Raw genomic sequence first — 21012 nt, forward strand, 5'->3', positions numbered from 1 at the left:
ATATATATATATGTTTATCCCCATTGAAAATCTCATTTTGCATTCAGCCACTTCAACGGCGTTTGATTACAATTAATGTGTGTTTCTGCCAGTTTTATTTTATAAATGACGGATTTTAGTAGAGGATTATAACAAATCAAATTTTCATTAATCTTTCAAATCCAATTTACAGGTTTTTCAATAGGGATTTAAAAAAAAAATTAAATAAAAAAATTCTCTTTCTATTTTTCTCGCAATAAATGTAATATATATATATATATATATATATATATATATTCATCCAGAGAGAGTAAAATAAATATATCTGTTTCAGAATTCAATAAATATATATATATATATATATATATATATTTAATTTTTCAATAATAAATAAATATTTATTTGCGTTAAATAAAAATTTTATTTTGTGTCAAATAAAAATTTTTTTTTTTATTTCGTATAAAAATAAATATAGAAAATTAAACCAAAAAAACGAAAATAGGTGGAACGCATGATTATATTCTCTAAAATCATTAGTTAGAATTGTCTTTTTATGGAAATTTATTTGTCATAATTATTTTTGAGCCGAATTTTTATTTGTTCGAATTAGTATATTTTGCAAGAATTTTCATCGAAACGATTTTTTTCTATATTATAGAATTTTTATATAATCGAAAATTCACTTCACAGAATTTATATTTGTCAGAATTTTTATTTGTTCAAATTTTTATTTGTCATAATTTTTATATCCTCGAATTTTTATTTAATATAATAGAGCATTTTAAAGAATTTTTATTGGGTAGAATTTCATTGCATAGAATTTTCATTTTATTTTTTCAGATGAATTTTCATTTGTTCGAATTATTATTTCAGTGAATTTCCATAAAACCGATTTTTCTGCAAAATTGCGAAACAAACAAATTTTTGAAAAAAAAAATTTTTTATTTGTTACGGAATGACCCTAAAAAAAAACTTTTTTTATATTATGATGAAAATTTACATCACGGATTACATTATAATGAATTACATCAATTAGAGGCGAAAAAAGACAAATTTAGAAAAAAAAATGTTTATGTGTTACGGAATGACCCCAAAAAAAAATCAAAAAACGGTTATAATATTCACAAAAATTAACGGATCGTTATGAAACTTGATAATTGTGTTCATTGCAATGAATAGCATTATTTTCAGGTGAAAAAAATACAAATTTAGAAAAAAAGGGGCATAATTATTGTGGAATGACCAAAAAAAAAAAAAATTCAAAAAAACTGTTATAATTTCGAAAAAAATTAACGCACTCTTATGAAAGTTGGTAATTTTGTTCTTTGCAATGAATCACACTACTTCATTGAAGTAAAATAGAAATTTTTGAAAAAAAAGTATATTTATTACAGAATGACCCGAAAAAAACTCAAAAACAATTAAAAATATTAAAGAAATGACGGATTTTAATGAAACTCGATAATTATGTTCATTACAATATAAATGACATTTGTTTATTGTAGAAAAATACAAATTTAGAAAGTAAATGCATATTCATTACGGAATGACCCAAAAAAAAGGTTAAAAATTTCAAAACGAAAAAAAAATTAACGGATCATTATGAAACTTAGTAATTATGTTCTGTGAAATTCATTAATTAAAAAGAACATAATTACCAAGTTTCATAATAATTTGGCAATTTTTTTTGAAAGTTGTAACCGTTTTTTTGGATTTTTTTTTTGGGTCATTCCGTAATAAATATACGGTTATTTCTTAAATTTTGTATCTTTCTGCATTAAAAGAATGTCATTTGTCGCAACGAACATAATTACCAAGTTTCATAAAAATCGGTTAATTTCTATAGAAGTTATAATTTGAATAATTTGAATTTTTTTTTTTTTGGGGTCATTCCATAATGATTTAGCACTTTTTTCCTAAATTTTTATTTTTTCGCCTATAAACGTTGTTATTTATTGCAAAGATCATAATTACCCAATTCCAAAATGCTCCCTTAATTTTTTTAAAAATTACAACCGTTTTTTGGTTTTTTTTGGGGTCATTCCATAATAATTATGCGCTTTTTTTCCTAAATTTGTATTTTTTCGTATCTAAAGGATGTTATTTATTGCTAAGAACACAATTACCAAATTTCATAACGATCCGTTAATTTCCTTAGAAGTTACAACCGGTTTTTTGGATTTTTTTGGGGACATTCCATAATAATTCTACCGTTTTTTTTTTCTAAATTTGTATTTTTTTCACCTTTGAAGGATGCCATTTATTGCAATAAAAATAATTACCAAGTTTCATAACGATCCATTAATTTCCTTAGAAGTTACAATCGGTTTTATGAATTTTTTTTCGGGTCATTCCGTAATAAATATCCTTTTTTTCAAAAAATTTATATTTTTTCGCCTTTACAAGATGCCATTCATTTCAAAGAACATAATTACCAATTTTCACAACGATCCGTTAATTTTTTTGAAAGTTATAACTGTTTTTTGAATTTTTTTTTGGGTCATTCCGTAATAAATATACATTTTTTTCAAAAATTTGTAGTTTTTTTGTAATAAAACAATGTCATCTGTCGTAAAGAACAAAATTACCAAGTTTCAAAAGAAAACGTTAATTTCTTTCGAAGTTTTAATGGTTTTTTTGAATTTTTTTTTGGGTCATTCCATAATAATTATACGTTTTTTTTTGAAAATTTGTATTTTTTTCGCTATTGCAGGATTCCATTCATTGCAAAAAACATAATTACCAAGTTTTACATCAATACGAAATTTTTTTTTGAAAGTTATAACTGTTTTTTGGATTTTTTTGGTGTCATTCCCTAATAAATATAATTTTTTTTCGAAAATTTGTATTTTTTTTGCAATAAAACAATGTCATCTTTCGCGAAGAGCAAAATCACCAAGTTTCATAAGAAAACGTTAATTTCTTTCGAAGTTTTAACGGTTTTTTTGAATTTTTTTGGGGTCATTCTATATTAATTATGCGTTTTTTTTCAAAATTTATATTTTTTCGCCTTTACAAGATGCCATTCATTTTAAAGAACATAATTACCAAGTTTCATAAGGATCCGATAATTTTTTTGATAGTTATAACTGTTTTTTGGATTTTTTGGGGTCATTCCGTAACAAATATACTTTGATTTTTGAAATTTATATCTTTGTGCAGTAAAAGAATGTCATTTATCGCATAGAACATAATTATCAAATTGCATAACGATCCGTTAATTTTTTTTAGAAATTACAATCGTTTTTTGGTTTTTTTTTGGGGTCATTCCATAATAATTATGCGCTTTTTTTCCTAAATTTGTATTTTTTCGTATCTAAAGGATGTTATTTATATTGCAAAGAACACAATTACCAAGTTTTATAAGAATCCGTTAATTTCTTTGGAATTTACAACGGTATTTTGGATTTTTTTGGGGTCATTCCGTAATAAATTTACCCTTTTTTTCCGAAATTTGTATTTTTTCGTCTATTATGTTAAATAAAAATCCTGACAATTAAAATTTCGAACAAATAAAAATTTGTATTTTTGAAAATTGATTCTCTGTGTGTATTTTCACTTCGAAATTCTTAAAACATAACCTATAATTTTTTTTACTTTTAAGGTCCCTTTTCTTCAGAGCTCGTCACATATTTTATTTATTATATAATTATTATATATTATATTTGAAATATGATATTTATATAATAAATATTTAAATATTATACATTATTATTATTATTATTATTATTATTATTATTATTATTATTATTACTATTACTATTATTATTATTATTACTATTACAATTTTTGTCATTGTTATAAATAGTAAAAAATATAAAATTTGTAATTACGTATAATATTATTATTGTTAATTTATGTTAAATATATGACTCTCGTGTGAAATCGTGCGTTTTCGTTAACTCACCGGAATGGTAGAAAGCACATTGTCGAGGACTACCCAAAGCCGGGCATCACGATGTCCGCCAAAGGTGAGACAAGTTGAATAAGGTATCATTTTGTATTTTTTTTTTTTTTTACAAAATATTCTTTTCAACTTTAAATTCCACACAATTCACTAACAAAAAAAAAAAAAAAAAAAAAAACGCCCCGAAAATAGACGACAACTGTTAGTATGTCAACAAGAAGAACAAAATTAATAATAATAATAAATTATTAATTAATAAATAATGCACTTACGGATAAAAAAAATAAAATAAAAAACCAAAAAAAAAAAAATAACAACACACACACACACGATTTTTCATTGAGAAAGTAACAAGAGACGTGTACGTTGTTATGATGGAAAAAGTCGACCGCGATTGGTCGACTCTCTCTCTCACAGCGAGTGTCCTGCCACCAATTGGCGAATGTGGACACTTCTAACCTAAGATCGATGAAAAGAGTTTTTTGCGGTCGAGCGGAGAGCAAAAGTCTCTTTCACTCTTTGTCTTTCTCTCTCTCTCTCTCTCTCTCTCTCTCTCTTTCTCTCTTTCTCTCTTTCTCTCTTTCGTCATTAAAACGTCAACGAGAAAAGTCGGCGTTACCCGACAGAGGTCGAACTCTTTTTCTCTTTCTCTTTTATTTTCTCTTTTTATAAGGTTCGAAAACGACCCTCAAAAGACGTTGAGAAAAAGTCATTAAGAAACTGTGAACTGTTCTTCCTGGGTATAATAATAATAAAAAAAAAATATATATATATATATATATATGTAAAAAAGAACATCGTTAAATTTAGAAGATGATATTCAATTATCGAGTTAACGACAACGTATTTCACGTTACGATTTACTTTTATTGATTGTATCCATATATATATGTATAGTACAAGAACAAGTGATGGCGAAAAAAAAAAAATTTATATTCAACTCATAACCTCAAAATAAAAATTTTCTTCGTATCACTGATTTTGATTCTGATTTTCCGATATTTTGAATTTTTAAAAACTGATAATAAAATCGTAATCAGCGAACATAAAAAACCCTACGTAACAAAATTTTAAGCGAATTTAATCAAATTCGCAAAAAAAAACGTTGGCCATTTAAAATTTTTTTTAAAAAATAACATCGAATTCGTAATCAGCGACCCCAAAAACCCCCTGATTAGCAAGATGAAGAAAAAAAACAAATATCGGGAGAAAAAAAAAATTTCTTACGGAATGACCCCAAAAAAAAAAAATTCAAAAAACAGTTATAACTTTAAAAAAAAAAATTACCGGATCATTATGAAACTTGATAATTATGTTCATTACAAAATCAATGACATCCGTTACAGATGAAAAAATACAAATTTTGGAAAAAAACCGTTGTAAATTCCAAAGAAATTAACGGATTCACAAAAAACTTGATAATTAGGTAGTTTGCGATAGATGACATTTTCTTATTGCAAAAAAACTACAAATTTTCGAAAAAAAAAGTATATTGAATACGGAATTACCCCAAAAAAAACAAAAAACGGTTGTAATTTCTAAAGAAATTAACAAATTCTTATCAAACTTGGTAATTAGGTAGTTTGCGATAGATGACACTGTCTTATTGCAAAAAACTACAAATTTTGGAAAAAAAGTACATTTATTACGGAATGACCCAAAAAAAAAAATTCAAAAAACAGTTATAACTTTCAAGAAAATTACCAAATTGTTATTAAACTTGGAAATTATGTTTATTGCAATGAATGGCATCCGTTACAAGCGAAAAAATTTGAATTTTGGAAAAAAAGCAGATAATTTTTATGGAATGACCCCAAAAAAGTTTAAAAAACCGTTGTAACTTCCAAAAAAACTAACGGATTCTTATGAAACTTGGAAATAAGGTAGTTTGCGATAGATGACACTGTCTTATTGCAAAAAACTACAAATTTTTGAAAAAATGTACATTTATTACGGAATGACCCAAAAAAAAAATTCAAAAAACAGTTATAACATTCAAGAAAATTACCAAATCGTTATTAAACTTGGAAATTATGTTTATTGCAATGAATGGCATCCGTTACAGATGAGAAAAATACAAATTTTGGAAAAAAACGTAAATATATTACGGAATGACCCCAAAAAAATCCAAAAAACCGATGTAACTTCCAAAAAAATTAACGGATTCTTATAAAACTTGACAATAAGGTAGTTTGCGATAGATGACATTGTCTTATTGCAAAAAACTACAAATTTTTGAAAAAATTTACATTTATTACGGAATGACCCCAAAAAAATTTAAAAAAAAAAAATAACTTTCAACAAAATTACCAAATTGTTATGAAACTTGGAAATTATGTTTATTGCAATGAATGGCAGCCGTTACAGGTGAAAAAATACAAATTTTGGAAAAAAAACGTAAATTTTTAACGGAATCACTCCAAAAAAGTTCAAAAAACCGTTGTAACTTCCAAAAAAATTAACGGATTCTAATGAAACTTGATAATAAGGTAGTTTGCGATAGATGACACTGTCTTATTGCAAAAAATTACAAATTTTTGAAAAAATTTATATTTATTACGGAATGACCCCAAAAAAATTCAAAAATCAGTTATAACTTTAAAAAAAATTACCGGATCGTTGTGAAACTTGGAAATTATGTTTATTGCAATGAATGGCATCCGTTATAGATGAAAAAATACAAATTTTGGAAAAAAAACGTAAATGTATTACGGAATGACCCCAAAAAAATCCAAAAAAACAATTATAACTTTCAAAAAAATTGCAGGATCATTATGAAACTTGGTAATTATATTCTTTTTAATTGATCAATTTTAAAGAACATAATTACTAAGTTTCATAATAATCCGTTAATTTCTTATGAAATTTTTAATCGTTTTTCGAACTTTTTTTGGGGTCATTTCGTAATGAATATACATTTATTTTCTAAATTTGTATCTTTATTTAATAAAAAAAATGTCATTTATCGTAATGAACATAATTACCAAGTTTCATAACGATCCGTTAATTTTTGTGAATGTTATAACCGTTTTTTGAGTTTTTTTGGGGTCATTCCGTAATAAATATACTTTTTTTCAAAAATTTGTTTTTTTTACAATAAAACTATTTCTTCTGTGGCAAAAAACAAAATTACCAAGTTTCATAAGAATCCGTTAATTTCTTTCGAAGTTATAACGGTTTTTTTTAATTTTTTTTGGGGTCATTCCATATTAATTATGCCTCTTTTTTCCTAAATTTGTATTTTATCACCTAAAAATAATGTAATTCATTGCGAAGGACACAATTATCAAATTTCATAACGATCCGTTAATTTTTGTGAATCTTATAACCGTTTTTTGAGTTTTTTTGGGGTCATTCCGTATTAATTATTCCTCTTTTTTTCCCTAAATTTGTATTTTTTCACCTAAAAATAATATCATTCATTGCGAAGAACACAATTATCAAGTTTCATAACGATCCGTTAATTTTTGTGAATGTTATAACCGTTTTTTTGATTTTTTTTGGGGTCATTCCGTAACAAATAAAAATTTTTTTATTTTAAATTTATCTTTTTTCGCCTCTAATTGATGTAATTCATTTAAATGTAATCCCTAATGTAAATTTTCATTAATATAAAAAATCTCCAATATAGAAAATCACTTTAATAAAAATTCCACTAAATAATAAGAGAAAAAAAAAATAAAATTCATCTCAATGAAAATTAAATCTAATAAAATTCGATTAAATAAAAATTCCAAAATTTGATTTTTATAACTTATTCTTACGTTTCCGAAATTAATAAAATAGATAAAAAAAAATTAATTATTCTCAAATTAGAATAAAAAAAAAAAGGCACGAGTTCAAAGGAAAAGGGAGATTACGATTAAACCCCAAAGTAAATAAGGCAAAAGAAAAGAAAGAAAAAAAAACGAATTTCATTAAAAGTACAGAATAACTGAACGAAAGGAGAAGATCAACACTTCATTTCCAGGAAATTTCACTTTGCCCTCATCATCTCATCGTCAATGTTAATGTATTTTTGAAAGTTTGTCTCTCTTTTTCTCTTTTCTATATCTTTCTCTTTCTATCACTTTTTTTTCCTATACGTATATATATATATATATATATATATATATAAAAGTATATTATCATGGGGTGGCTGGCACGTGTAACGCTCGAGGGGTAAGATCAGCCAAGGCAGTCATTTAATTTTAGAACGATCGCGTGCTGCGGATGGCTGGTCGCAGGGGCTTGTCGCGACCGCGGCCCAGGGAATGAGTCGCTTGCAGTATCGATCCAAACTTCACGCACCTGAAAGCCTTTCTCTCTCTTGTGTACATCATTGTGTATATATATATATATCACATATATCTATACATAACCAAGGCTCATGGGGATAATCAAAATTAAATTTCGTACAAATTATCTTTTCTTTGATTTTTTTTTTTTTTTTTTTTTGCTCAATTTCATCAACAATTGTTCTTGTTAAATAATTATGTAAATTATATAAATAATTATGTTACTGACCTACTTATCAATTTGCGCGTTTTTACTTTATTATTAATTGAATGAGTTAAATTGATTTCACTTAATTAGTAAATTGAAATTTATTTTAAAGAAAAAAAAATAATTGTTACGTATATATACCCTCTTTACGCAAATTACGTTATTTATCTATGTTTACGTTACATACATAAATTGCATAAAGTTATGCGAATATACGTAATTTACGTAAATAACGCAGCAAGGATGTTATTTACGTAAATGATTACAACGTAAATTACATATACTTGCGTCACTTACGTAAATTACGTAATTAACGTATATATAAATAATACAAACTGCGTATATAGCGTAAACAATTTGCGTAAATTACGCATATTTTCGTTACATGCGTAAAAATTCGCGTCACTTTCTTAAAATACGTATATTTACGCTACTTGTAAGCAAATGTACGTAAATTGCGATACAGTTGCGTATCGCAACTTATTTGAGTAACTTACTTAAGTTACGTAAACTTGCATCACATACGTAAGTGATGCAAATGTACGTAAATTACGTTACTGTTATCACTTACGTAAATCGAGATAGTTGCGTATATTTGCGTCACTCACGTAAGTCACTTACACAGAGCTACGTCATTTACGTAAATTTACGTAGAGCTACGTCATTTACGTAGATTTACGTTATTTACGTAAATTTACGTAGAGCTACGTCATTTACGTAGATTTACGTTATTTACGTAAATTTACGCTACTTGCGTAGATTTACGTTATTTACGTTAATTTACGCTATTTACGTAGATTTACGTTATTTACGTTATTTACGTAACTTTACGTCACTTGCGTAGATTTACGTTATTTACGTAAATTTACGTTACTTACGTAGAGTTGCGTTATTTACGTAAGTATGAGTTACTTGTCTAGAGCTACGTTATTTGCGTAAGTGTACGTTTCTTACGTAGAGTTACGTTACTTATGTAAATTTACGTAAATTTCGTAAATATATAAAAAATAGATTTTATTGTAGAAAATTGTTTTAAAAAAAGAAATGACAATTTATAGAAAAAATATTGATGTAAAAAATTTTTTACCGCAATTAAAATGAAAAATATGTTGAAATTGTTATTATTTTTTTTTTTTCACTTTACCTCGAAAATTGTTGCAAGTGTGACTGCACCACGTCGAGATAAAACACCTGGTGGAACCGCAATGTCCAGTGGTAAGCAGGGAAGTGTCATTTTTATGTAAATGTAAAGTGGTTTCTGTTGACAAAAAACAAAAAAGGAAAAACATATTTTAATATAATATTTTATTTTTAATTATTTTTTTTTGCATTTTTTTTTTTTTAAATTAAATTAAAATTAAATTTTTTTTTATGCAATGTCACTTTTTTTTCATTTAATTGAAATAAAATAAAAAATTTATATAGTCTATTATAAAGGCAGTTTTGTTTAAGCCTCGACGTTAAAAGTTAAATTTTATTAATAGTTTTTTTTTTGTTCACTAAAAGCAAAAGAAAATACGATTATATTATATATATATAGGTATATATGGTAAATCTCCAACCAGCAGTTTGATTCACTAATCCTTAAATCTCTTTTGCATTAATGTCGACCTGAAACACGAGTGAGATACATTCTCTGCTCTTTTTCTCCCTCTATATATACATATGTATAGATATATATATTTGAAAGCAAATGGTTTCATGTGTAGCCAGTTTTTAATTTATTATTCATCACAGTTTGAATCCCCCCCCCATGAAAGTGAATTCACCTTTTATTTTATCAATGAAAAAATGAGATTTAAAAAAAATTATTTTTTTACAATAGATTACAAAATATAATTATTAATTAATTAAATAAATTAATATAATAATAATAAATATTTAATTATTTTGTTAATTAATTTAATTTATTATATTATAATATTTTATTGATTAATTTAATTTATTATATATTATAATTATTATTTTATTTATTATTATTATTTATATTTATTATTATTAATATTTTATTTGGTAATTTTTGAAATTCATTTTTTTTTTTTTAATTAAAACAAATTAAATTCTATTATTTGTAAATTGTTCCATGTTAAATATTATCCAATTGTTAAAAAAAAACAATAATTTTTATTTCATTTGTTATATATAAATAATTTAGTTAATATTTATAATATTTTTTATACGAATATTTATTTTCTATTAAGAAAATTAGAATCAAAATAAATAAAATAAAAAAAAAATTATAAATGAAATAAAAATAATAATAACAAATAAATTAAAAATAAAAAAAATAGTGCCCCCCCCCCAACGTAATAGCACCCATTCATTAATTTTTTTTGTTCCGTCCCTGAAGCACGAATGAAGCAGCCTATACGAGCTATAGGGAATGGTTGATTTTTTTTCAAACTCGCACTATTTTTTTAATTACTCGAAAAACCCAGCAACAATTTTTTTTTTTTTATTGTTCTTGCAATCAATGGAAAACTTAAATTTCAAGGAATAATTATTTCTAATAATTTTTATTTTTACCGATAAAATTATATATATTATATTAATAATTATATCAATATTCATATTTGAAGGTTATGTCACAACATTTAAATTAAAAATAATAGTAATAATAATAGTAGTAATATTTATAATTATTATTATTATTATTAATGTAATTATAATAATAATAATAATAATAATAATAATAATAATAATAATAATAATAATAATAATTGGTGATCTAAATTTGAGGGATAAAAAGATGAAAGGGAAGGGGAAAATAAAAATTATTTCTAGAGTAAATATTTTGAAAACGCACGCACAACGGTTACATATGTGTAAACAAAAGCGGCAATAGGTCAATAATTGCCATTGATAAGAGACGATATCTATATAATCCTATAATATTGAACCCCTTTTTTTCCTATACTTATTTCGTGTCCTATATATATATATCTCTCTTTTTATTATATTTAGTATAAATCACGTTAAATTAAACATAATTTTCGTATATAATTTTTTTTTTTTTTAATTAAAAATATATCAATTAATATACAGTTTTTTTTATATTCAAAAAAATGCCTTAATTAGGAAAAAAAACTTTATATTAAATTAAATTAATTAATTATTAAAATATATTAAATTAAATGAATTAAATAAAATTAATTAAATATTAAATTCTATTAAATATAATTAATAAAAAATATTAAATTCTATTAAATTTAATTAATTAAATAAAATTAATTAAATATTAAATTCTATTAAATATAATTAATTAAAAATATTAAATTCTATTAAATTTAATTAATTAAAAATATTAAATCATATTTAATAAAATTAATAAAATATTAAATTCTATTAAATTAAATTTACATTAAAAATACACAAAACTAAAACGAAAATGCACTATGAATTATTATTATTATTATTTCTTTTACAAAAAATAAACATAAACCTAACCTCACTTTTTCCTATATGGACATAAACAATTTTTTTTTTTACTAAATCACTGTGATTTTAATTTCTACTTTTAATTTAAGAAAAAAAAAACCCCCCAACATAAAAACAAAAATTATTTTCAAAAAACAAGGATAAAGTAAAATAAAATCCCAAGTTACCGGTAATTATATAAAGAAACTTTCAATTTGTACAAAAATAACAAAAAAAAGAAAATAGAATTTTTCCAAATTATACACACACATATATATATATATATATATAAAAAATATAAAATACGAAAAAAAAATTGGACAATATAATTAAATTAAAAAAAATAAACTTGCTTACCTTGGCCTGAATAAATTGTGTTTGTGTATATGTCACGATAGTAAAAGTTTTCTTATTCTTCTTTTAAATATATATAACACATACACTGAGAAATTGTATTTTATTTATAAAATTTTCAACACATTTTACTATTAATGAAATGTCAAAAAAAAACAAACACTGTCACATTCACTTATTGGTTATTATAATTGTCAAAATTGTTTTAATATTATTATTATTATTATTATTAGTAATAGTAATATTCATGAGCTCGCCAATATTTTTTTATGATGAGATAATTCCCGCTTTATTTATACTGTATGTGTATATATATATTTTTTTTTTTAAACAGAAAAAAAACATTATACACACACTGACAAAAAAAAAAAATATTTTCACGTTCATTGACCGCGACAATTGCAATTATTTGCCATCTGGTGGTGAAAATAGGAAACTACTACTTGATTTTCAATTGATAATTCATGGGATCTATAAAATTTAGCAGAGACGGTAACAGTGAAAATGCGGCTTAAACAGGGATGGGTAGGTAACATACTCGATGATCCCTTTTCTTGTCTTACACAATTGTTGCCATGACAACACTTGCGTTAGTTAGAAAAGGACAAAAAAAAAAAGACGACGAACCTTCGAGTCACAATTTTTTTTTTTTTCATTAAATTTTATATTATTAAAGTAAAAAAAATATTTATTTTATTTTTATTATTATAGTAATAATATATTAATTTTTTCGCCAAATTTTTTATATTTATTATTAATAATAATTATATTTTAAATATATTTATTTTGTTATAATATATTTTAATATTTAATATATATTTTCTTATATTTTTACCCGATTTTTTTTTTAACATTGCGATGCAAAAACTTAGGTTATTTTCGTGTCGTGAAAATTTTATCTAAATCTTTCTAGTTTTCCTAATGCCTGCGCCAATTAATTTATTTGATTTATGGATAATTAACACAAAACCGAATTAAATTAGCACAAAACTATTTGTAATTAACGTTACGATGCTATAAAAATACTGAAAGATTATTTCTCGAACGAAAAATGTTTCTTCTACTTTCTGCGGCGACGCCATTTGCAATATGAGCAGAAGTGCCAACCCAAGATAATAAAAAAAAAAAATCTAGACCAACTTTTACCAACGTGAAAAAAAATATTGACAAAACAAGATATTCTTTTTTTTTGGATTATTTACCACATATTTATTAATAAAATAAAAGTTTTATATATTATTTAAAATAAAAAAAAAATTTTACCTTTTAATATATTGCTATGTTGTTTTCGCGTCGTGGGAATTTTAATCTAAATTTTCTTATTGCCTCTTTGATTTATTGATAATTAACACAAAATCGAAATAAATTAACACACAAAATTTGTCGATAATTAACGTTACGATGTTACTAAATAGATGTTACTAAAAGATTAAAATTTTTCCAACGATAAATGTTTCTTCTACTTGCTGGCGACACGCCATTTGCAATATGAGCAGTAATGCCAACCCAAGATTAATAAACAACTAAACCAACTTCTACCAACGTGAAAAATTTCTCGCTTTGAAAATGCAAATTTTTTTTCCCATATTTCGATTTTGTAAATATTTTTTATATAAAATAAATAATAAAACATTATTTAGAATTTGAAATGAATAGAAAATTTGAAATTTACCTTTATTTTTTTTTTTTCAACATCACGATGGTTATTGTTTTCGGCGTCAGTCGTAAAAATTTTATTGCAATATTTTCCTGACAATTAATTTTTATGGATACTTTAGAGAAAAATTGAACTAAAAATAATGTAAAATATATAATTAACTTTGTTATGCTAACAATATTTTGGGCACGATTAAAATTTTCTCGAACGAAAAATGTTTCTTCTACTTTGCTGGCGACACGCCATTTGCAATGATAGCAATGTTGCCAACCCAATATAACAAAATACTAAACGTATCATTACTACCAACATGAAAATAATTCCCGTTTGAAAATAGAAAACCGATTTTTTTTTATTTACTAGCGCCGCCGACGGCCGCAAGCGGCCGTCTTCGTTGCTTCTGTTCCTTTTTCAATTTCCATTTTATTCATTTCATTTTAAAAAAGGATTTAATTTCATCTTGTGTTTTTTATTTCATATCGATTCAAAATGTAAAAAAAATTATGAATGTGAAATTAGAGAGATTGATTTACGCTATAATCTCTCTTGCACTAATCATTTTCTGCTTTTTTTATTTATTTTAAATTATACTCATCTTTATGCTACTTCGTACTAATTTACTTATAATTGTTTATAGTCTGTTGATTAAATACTTTATTAATGGATTTTATTTAAGGGTTCTATTTTATAAACTTTTTGGATAAATAATTTAAATTTCTGATAAATTGTAAAGTATAATGTAAATGAAGGGTAGAATGACAAAAGGGGTCAAGCGCCAATTCACTGTTTTTACAGGAAGTAAAAAAAACATTTTTAAAAATTTTGCAGGTCATTTAAAAAAAAACTGAGAAAACCGTTTCGATATATTAGTATGTTTTAATAAATAAACAACAATTTGTTGAAATAAACCTACATATTAACGATAAAATTAAAAAAAACTGTGGTTCCTTGAGGTTATATCAACTGCGCACATTTTCTTTAAACATTAATTATAAAAAAAATATACAGTTTAAAGAAAAACTGGAAAATTAGTTTCTTTCTATGGAATCGACGAAAAGAATAGAAAAAAAAATTCCTTTAAAAAATTGTTTGTTTTCAAGAAAATTAAGAATTAATTGCTTGCTTTGGAATTGAGCAATACTTTCATCTTTAAATTCAATTGTTCACTTAGTATAACCATAAAAATATTTAAAAATTAATAACAAAATGATTTTAAAATTGTTTAAAATTGAAAATACATTATTATTATTATTAATTTTATTAATTAAAATATTATTAAAATAAAATTAAAATAAAATATTAAAATAAAACCTAAAAAAATAATATTTTTTTTTATTTTGATAATATTATTGACTCACCACTTTCTTTTGTTTTTCAATCAGGTTGCAATAAAGTAAATTTGAGGCTATTTTATTAATTTAATTTTTATGAAAAACTGATTTAAATACGCAATAAAAAAGGAAATCCTTCTACAGAAATGTGTAAATGAATTTTCTTGATTTTTTTATGCAAAAACCTCATTTTCGATAAATTGGCGCTTGACCCCTTTTGTCATTCTACCCTTCAAATATAGAGAAAAGAAATTTTTCAGTCTCATAAAGTAGTCACAGAAATGGTTAATTTAAAAAATTACATTCTGTAAATCATAAATTCAAAAAAAATTTCTTTAAAAACAATATTTTTCACTACCTGTAGTTATAATTATGGTTATTTTTCTTTTTTATAAATTATTTATTCATGGCAAATGAAAATAATATATTATAATATTTAAGTGTTATGAAGTTAAATTACATATTTTAAAATTATCGTGCGCTAATTATTTCGACCAATCAAGTGGCTTTATCTGAATAAGTTATTCTTTTTTTCTAAAATTATTTATTTTCAAAAAATATTGATTCAATCGATTTGTGTGCAATCAATTTTTTCTTTTTTTAATGGAAAAATGAACTGGGTTTCATTGTTTTTTACAAATAATTCATTTAAAAAATTTTTAAGTTACTTATTCAATTGTTAAATCAAACTTAATGATTAATATTCATAATTCTTTGCACGCAAAATTAACAGAAAAATTATATTTAAATTTATTTATATTTTTAAAAATTTAATTAATGAAATTACTATTTTGAAAAATTAAAAATTTAAATTATATTAGAGTTATTTTGTAACTCATTTGTGAATAATAATAGGAAGAGTAGTAATAATTTTGACATTTTCTTTTTAATAAAAAGTAAACAAAAACGCAATATATTAACTTATATTGAAATGAGTAATTTTTCATTTCAATATGTTAATTTGAAACTATAAAATAATCTAAATAATTTTTACGTGTTCAGAAATAAATAACCTAATAAATTTAAATAATAGCGCTCATTTTTCAATAATGAAAGAAGCGACTGCAGCACCACCTACATACATTTCTAATCTTGATATACGTGTCGCCTTTCTATAATGATTTCACATTCTCAATGCTCATTCCTTATTTCGATATTTTTCGAGTCCTTATTTCGATATTTTTCGAGTTCAGTTCATCACTCTTTTTTTTAAGAAAGGATTATACAAAAAATATTATATAAAATATATAATTAATAATTAATTAATAATTTATATATTTTGTATAAAAAAAATATAAACTAAACATATCACTACTACCAACATGAAAATAATTCACGTTTGAAAATAGAAAACCGATTTTTTTATTTTATTATACAAAAAATATTATATAAAATATATAATTAATAATTAATTAATAATTTATATATTTTGTATAAAAAAATATATAAATAAATAAATAATAAATAAATAATAATAATAATAATAATAATAATATTAATAATAAATAATAAATAAATAAATTGGTATAAAATAATAATATAATTATAAAATAATTTTAATACATGGAAAAAAAAGATTTACCTGAAACAACGAAACGTTTCACTATAGTAGCAAAAGGTTTTATACTTGCTTTAATTAAATATTTCGCTATTTTAGAAAAACTTTTCGCTGTTTTAGGTAAATATTTTAGTTTCCGTGATAATAATTTTTAATTTTAAAAAAATATTTTTTTTTAATTTTAAAAAAAATATTTTTTTTTAATTTTAAAAAAAATATTTTTTTTTAATAAAAAAAAAAAGAATAAATTTAAAAAAAAATCAGTTGCTATAAAAATCGTTGATTAGAAATTTTAGTCTTTTATTATAGAAATTAGAAAATTAAATTCAAAATTCTTTTAAATAAAATTTCATCTATAAAATTACAGTAAATTAAAAAATTTTCCACAAACAAAAATTCGGTAACTAAAAAAATTTTGTTACGTTAAAATTCGTAAAAAAAAGAAAATTTGTAAAATTTTAATTTGAAAATTTGTCCAAAAAAATTATTTATATTTAAAATGTTTTTTTTTAAATAAAAATGCCAAAAAATATATGGAATATAAAATAAAATTAATAAATTATGATTAATTATTACTAATAATTATATTATTAATAATAATAATAATAATTTTTTTTTTTTTTTTTTTTTTTTTTTTTTTTTTTTTTTTTTTTTTTTTTTTTTTTTTTTTTTTTTTTTTTTTTTTTTTTTTTTTATTAGGAGGAAGCGGAAAAAATGCTTTTACGCACGCTGTGTAGGACTCAAGATAACCATGGTTCTTTCCAGGCAACTAATACCCACTAAAAACCACAGAGAAAGTCCTTAGCTTTTTCTCTGAAAACCCCCTATTTCCTCGCCTACCAAAAACTCCCGGTATCGCTTTCGCATTTCATCAGGAGTTTGGCAAAATGGCGGTGTTTAGCCGAGCTTCGGCTTCTTCTTTTTTCTTTTCTACCAGCCTGGGTTTATAATCTTTTTTATTTTATTCGTCAGTATATAAAATTAAATAAATAAAACAAAACAACATATATATATATATTTTACATATCTTGATCTTCGAGTTTTTTCGTTGTTAGAATTTCATGGACGTATGTGTCGACACTGTTCCAATTATTTTCTGTCTTAAGCATTAAATCTATAATTGTTTCAACTGAGAGAAGTTCTCCTAGTTGAAGTTCTAATTTCCTTCTGATTTCCGCCCATCTATTGCACTCGAAAAACGTGTGTCTTACATTATCAGTCGTGTTTAGGCAGTATATGCAGTCTCCGATTTCGATTTTTGCCATTTTATGCAGATAGTGTCGGAAATATCCGTGTCCTGTCAAAAATTGCGTTAGATAATAATTTACTTCGCCGTGTTTTCTATTATGCCAAGAGTCCAATCGTTTGATAAGTTTTGCAGTCCATCTGCCTTTTTTGCTATTATCCCATCTTTCTTGCCAGGAATCTAAAGTTGAATTTCGAACTTCCTTTTTTAGTTCTTCTTTATGTATCTCCATTTTTCTTGTATATAGCTGCCTGCGTTCTTTCATTAATAGATCAATCGGGATAACTCCTGCTATAACTAATGCAGCATCCGATGATACCGTTCTGTAACAGCAAGCTATTCTTAGAGCACCATTTATTTGTACGTCAGCTATGGGTTTTTTCGATATCTCCGTCTTTAGGGCATCTGAAGTAATTTCAGCTCCGTACAGCATAATAGATTGAGCTACAGAGAGTAGAGTTCTCCTCTTACTTGATTTCGGCCCATTTACATTTGGCATTAGTCTGCACAAATTTGTCGTAACTGCCGCGGCTTTATCTGCTGCGCTTCTTATTTGTTCTGCAAAGGAAAGCTTTGTATCGATCTTAATTCCCAGGTATTTTATTGCACTTTTTGCTTGTATGGTCTCATTTCCGATTTTGATCGGGATAAGTGTGTCGATTCTTCTCGTTGTGATGATTGTCACCTCCGATTTTTGTAGTGCAAGACTTAAAGAGTGCTTCTCCATCCATATACTTATACGCTTCATTACTAAGTTTAAAGTTAGTTGTGCGTTTTCTATGTTTTTGTCTAAAATTAGCACTACCACATCATCAGCGTATCCGATTATCGTTGTATTCTCTGGTAATTCAAGACGTAGGATGCTGTCGTAGGATGCATTCCATAGTTCCGGTCCCAAGACCGATCCTTGAGCAGCGCCAGCCGTTAGTTTTTTCCTTTGCGGACCTTCGGTAGTGTCGTAGACTAGGATCCTATCTTTTAGGTAATCCTGAATCATGCGCATAAGATATTGGGGAATATGGAAATCTTGTTCCAAGGCCTTTATCATATCATTCCAATTTGCAGAGTTAAATGCATTTTTAACGTCCAATGTGACGAGTAGGGCTGTTGGTCGTGAGTAGTGGTTTCCTTGGCGTGTAGAATTTGCCAATTGTATAACTTTCTGAACAGCGTCGATTGTTGAGATTCCTTTTCTGAAACCAAACTGATTTTTTGAAAGGTCACCAGCTGCTTTAATTGCGTTTTGTAGTCGTGGTTTTATTAGTTTTTCCAACAATTTCCCTGACGTATCCAGCATGCATAGTGGTCTGTATGCTGATGGGTCAGTTGGATCTCCCTTTCCTTTACTTATTAGAACTAAACGCTGAATCTTCCACCGTTTTGGGAAAATACCTTCCATAAGACACTTGTTGTACATATTTAATAAAAACTTTGGTTGTGCTTTTGCTACTATTTTCAAAACCTCTATTGGTATACCGTCAGGGCCAGGTGATTTCCTTGGTTCCATTGTTTTGATTGCATCCGCTAATTCTTTTTCACTGAATAATTCTATTTCTTCCATTATATCTCCTCTCGGGTAGTCATGTACCTGGTGCGCCGGAAAGAGGGTATCTACAATATGTGTCATTTCCTGAGAGCATTTTACTTCTTGACCTCCATGTCTTCTTAGTTTATTCGTCACCACTTTATATCCTAAGCCCCAAGGATTTGCATCCACTTCCTTTATAAGAGTTTTCCAGCATTTTAGTTTGCTACTCTTTATAGCTTTTCCTAGTTGCTTTTTAGCAACTTTATATTCCACTGTTCTGCAGAGAAATTCCTCAAGGTTCTTCTTCTTGATTCGTTGTGCCTTCCTTCGTAACCGGAGACATTTCTTTCTAAGGTCTGCGATTTCTTGACTCCACCAATACATTTCCTTCTTATTATTCCTTGGCCTCTTTCTTGGTATAGCCAAGTTACAGGCTGACTTTAATAACTTTATGCTAGAGTTTACTAAAGTTTCTGCCTTGCAGTTGCGCGCAATTTCCATGTCTATCGCGTATGCACCCAGAGTGATGACTGACACAAGACATTCGGAGTTTATCTTTTCGATATTCCATTTAGACGTTTTCCGCGGTTTGTCATCCATTCCTTCTCTTCGGTTACAGATTTGGAAGGTTATGTATTGATGGTCACTTGCTGTGAAGTCCTCAATCACTGTCCATCCCTTAACCTGCTTTGCCATATTCCCAGTTGAAAAGGATATATCTGGTATTGTTTGTCTGTTTCCCGCTCGTCTGAAGGTTGGTGTTTTTCCTTTATTAAGAACCACTAAGTCTAATCTTGCTGTCATCTCGATGATACGTTTTCCTCTTGCATCCCTATAAGTCATTCCCCACTCCAGGGCCTTGGCATTAAAGTCTCCGGCTATAATTATATTTCCCCTCATCTTTCTTATAGCATCTTCAAGATCTGTTAGTTTGTTTTCAAAATTAGCTATCGGCTCATTTGGGGTAAAATAACAGCTAATGATTGTAAGCGTGTCACTTCTTACCCAGACGAAGCCGTTTCCAATTCCATGGTTTATAATTCTGAAGGAAGCAGGATTTGTTATCCATATTGCTGAAGTACCTAAATTATCTGAGAACCAGTTTGGAGATTTTTCATTTTGGTATTGTTCGCTTAGGATTATTAAATCTATCTTTTTTTCTAAGCTTAGTTGCCCTAGAATCTCTCTTGCAGTTTTACTTCTGTGATTATTTGCTTGCATTATGTTAAGCATTTTTGGTCTCGTCTTGCTTTTTCGAGTTCTTGTACAAAAACTTTACAGTTTCCAGAACCTGCAATATGTTTGAGTTCCTTTTCGTCTTTTTCTGCACAAAGAAAGCACTTTATTTCTTCATTGCATTCCACTGCTTTATGATCCTTTTGTCCACATTTATAGCAAATATCTTTCCTATCTGTGCCTTTGCATTCGCTTGCGAAATGACCATATCCCAAGCACTTGAAACAACGCTTTACAACAGCTCGTTTCCTAATGCGGCAGTAAACCCATCCAACTTTGATTCGTGCAGTTTCCAATATTTCGTTTGCTGCCCG

At 25.6% G+C, this 21012-nt stretch overlaps 1 protein-coding gene across 2 annotated transcripts in view; it reads right to left on the reverse strand.

Moving 5' to 3' along the window:
- LOC127290025 (uncharacterized) overlaps nt 1-13544 on the reverse strand; it is a 124928-nt gene extending 111384 nt beyond the window's left edge. The window contains exons 1-2 of one of the 2 annotated variants that reach the window (XM_051318389.1): nt 13406-13544; nt 9516-9629 (exon numbers count right to left, since the gene is read on the reverse strand). In XM_051318389.1, the coding sequence (XP_051174346.1) occupies nt 9516-9605 (90 nt within the window). In that variant the 5' untranslated portion in view covers nt 9606-9629; nt 13406-13544. Of the gene's footprint in view, nt 1-9515; nt 9630-12145; nt 12536-13405 lie in introns of those variants that run through there. The other variant, XM_051318388.1, reaches the window with a different exon arrangement.
- Nucleotides 13545-21012: the final 7468 nt, after the last annotated feature.

This window comes from Leptopilina boulardi, unplaced genomic scaffold, assembly GCF_019393585.1.
Source record: "Leptopilina boulardi isolate dan_hultmark-lab unplaced genomic scaffold, ZJU_Lbou_2.1 LbouV2_55, whole genome shotgun sequence".
Taxonomy (NCBI): Eukaryota; Metazoa; Arthropoda; class Insecta; order Hymenoptera; family Figitidae; genus Leptopilina; species Leptopilina boulardi.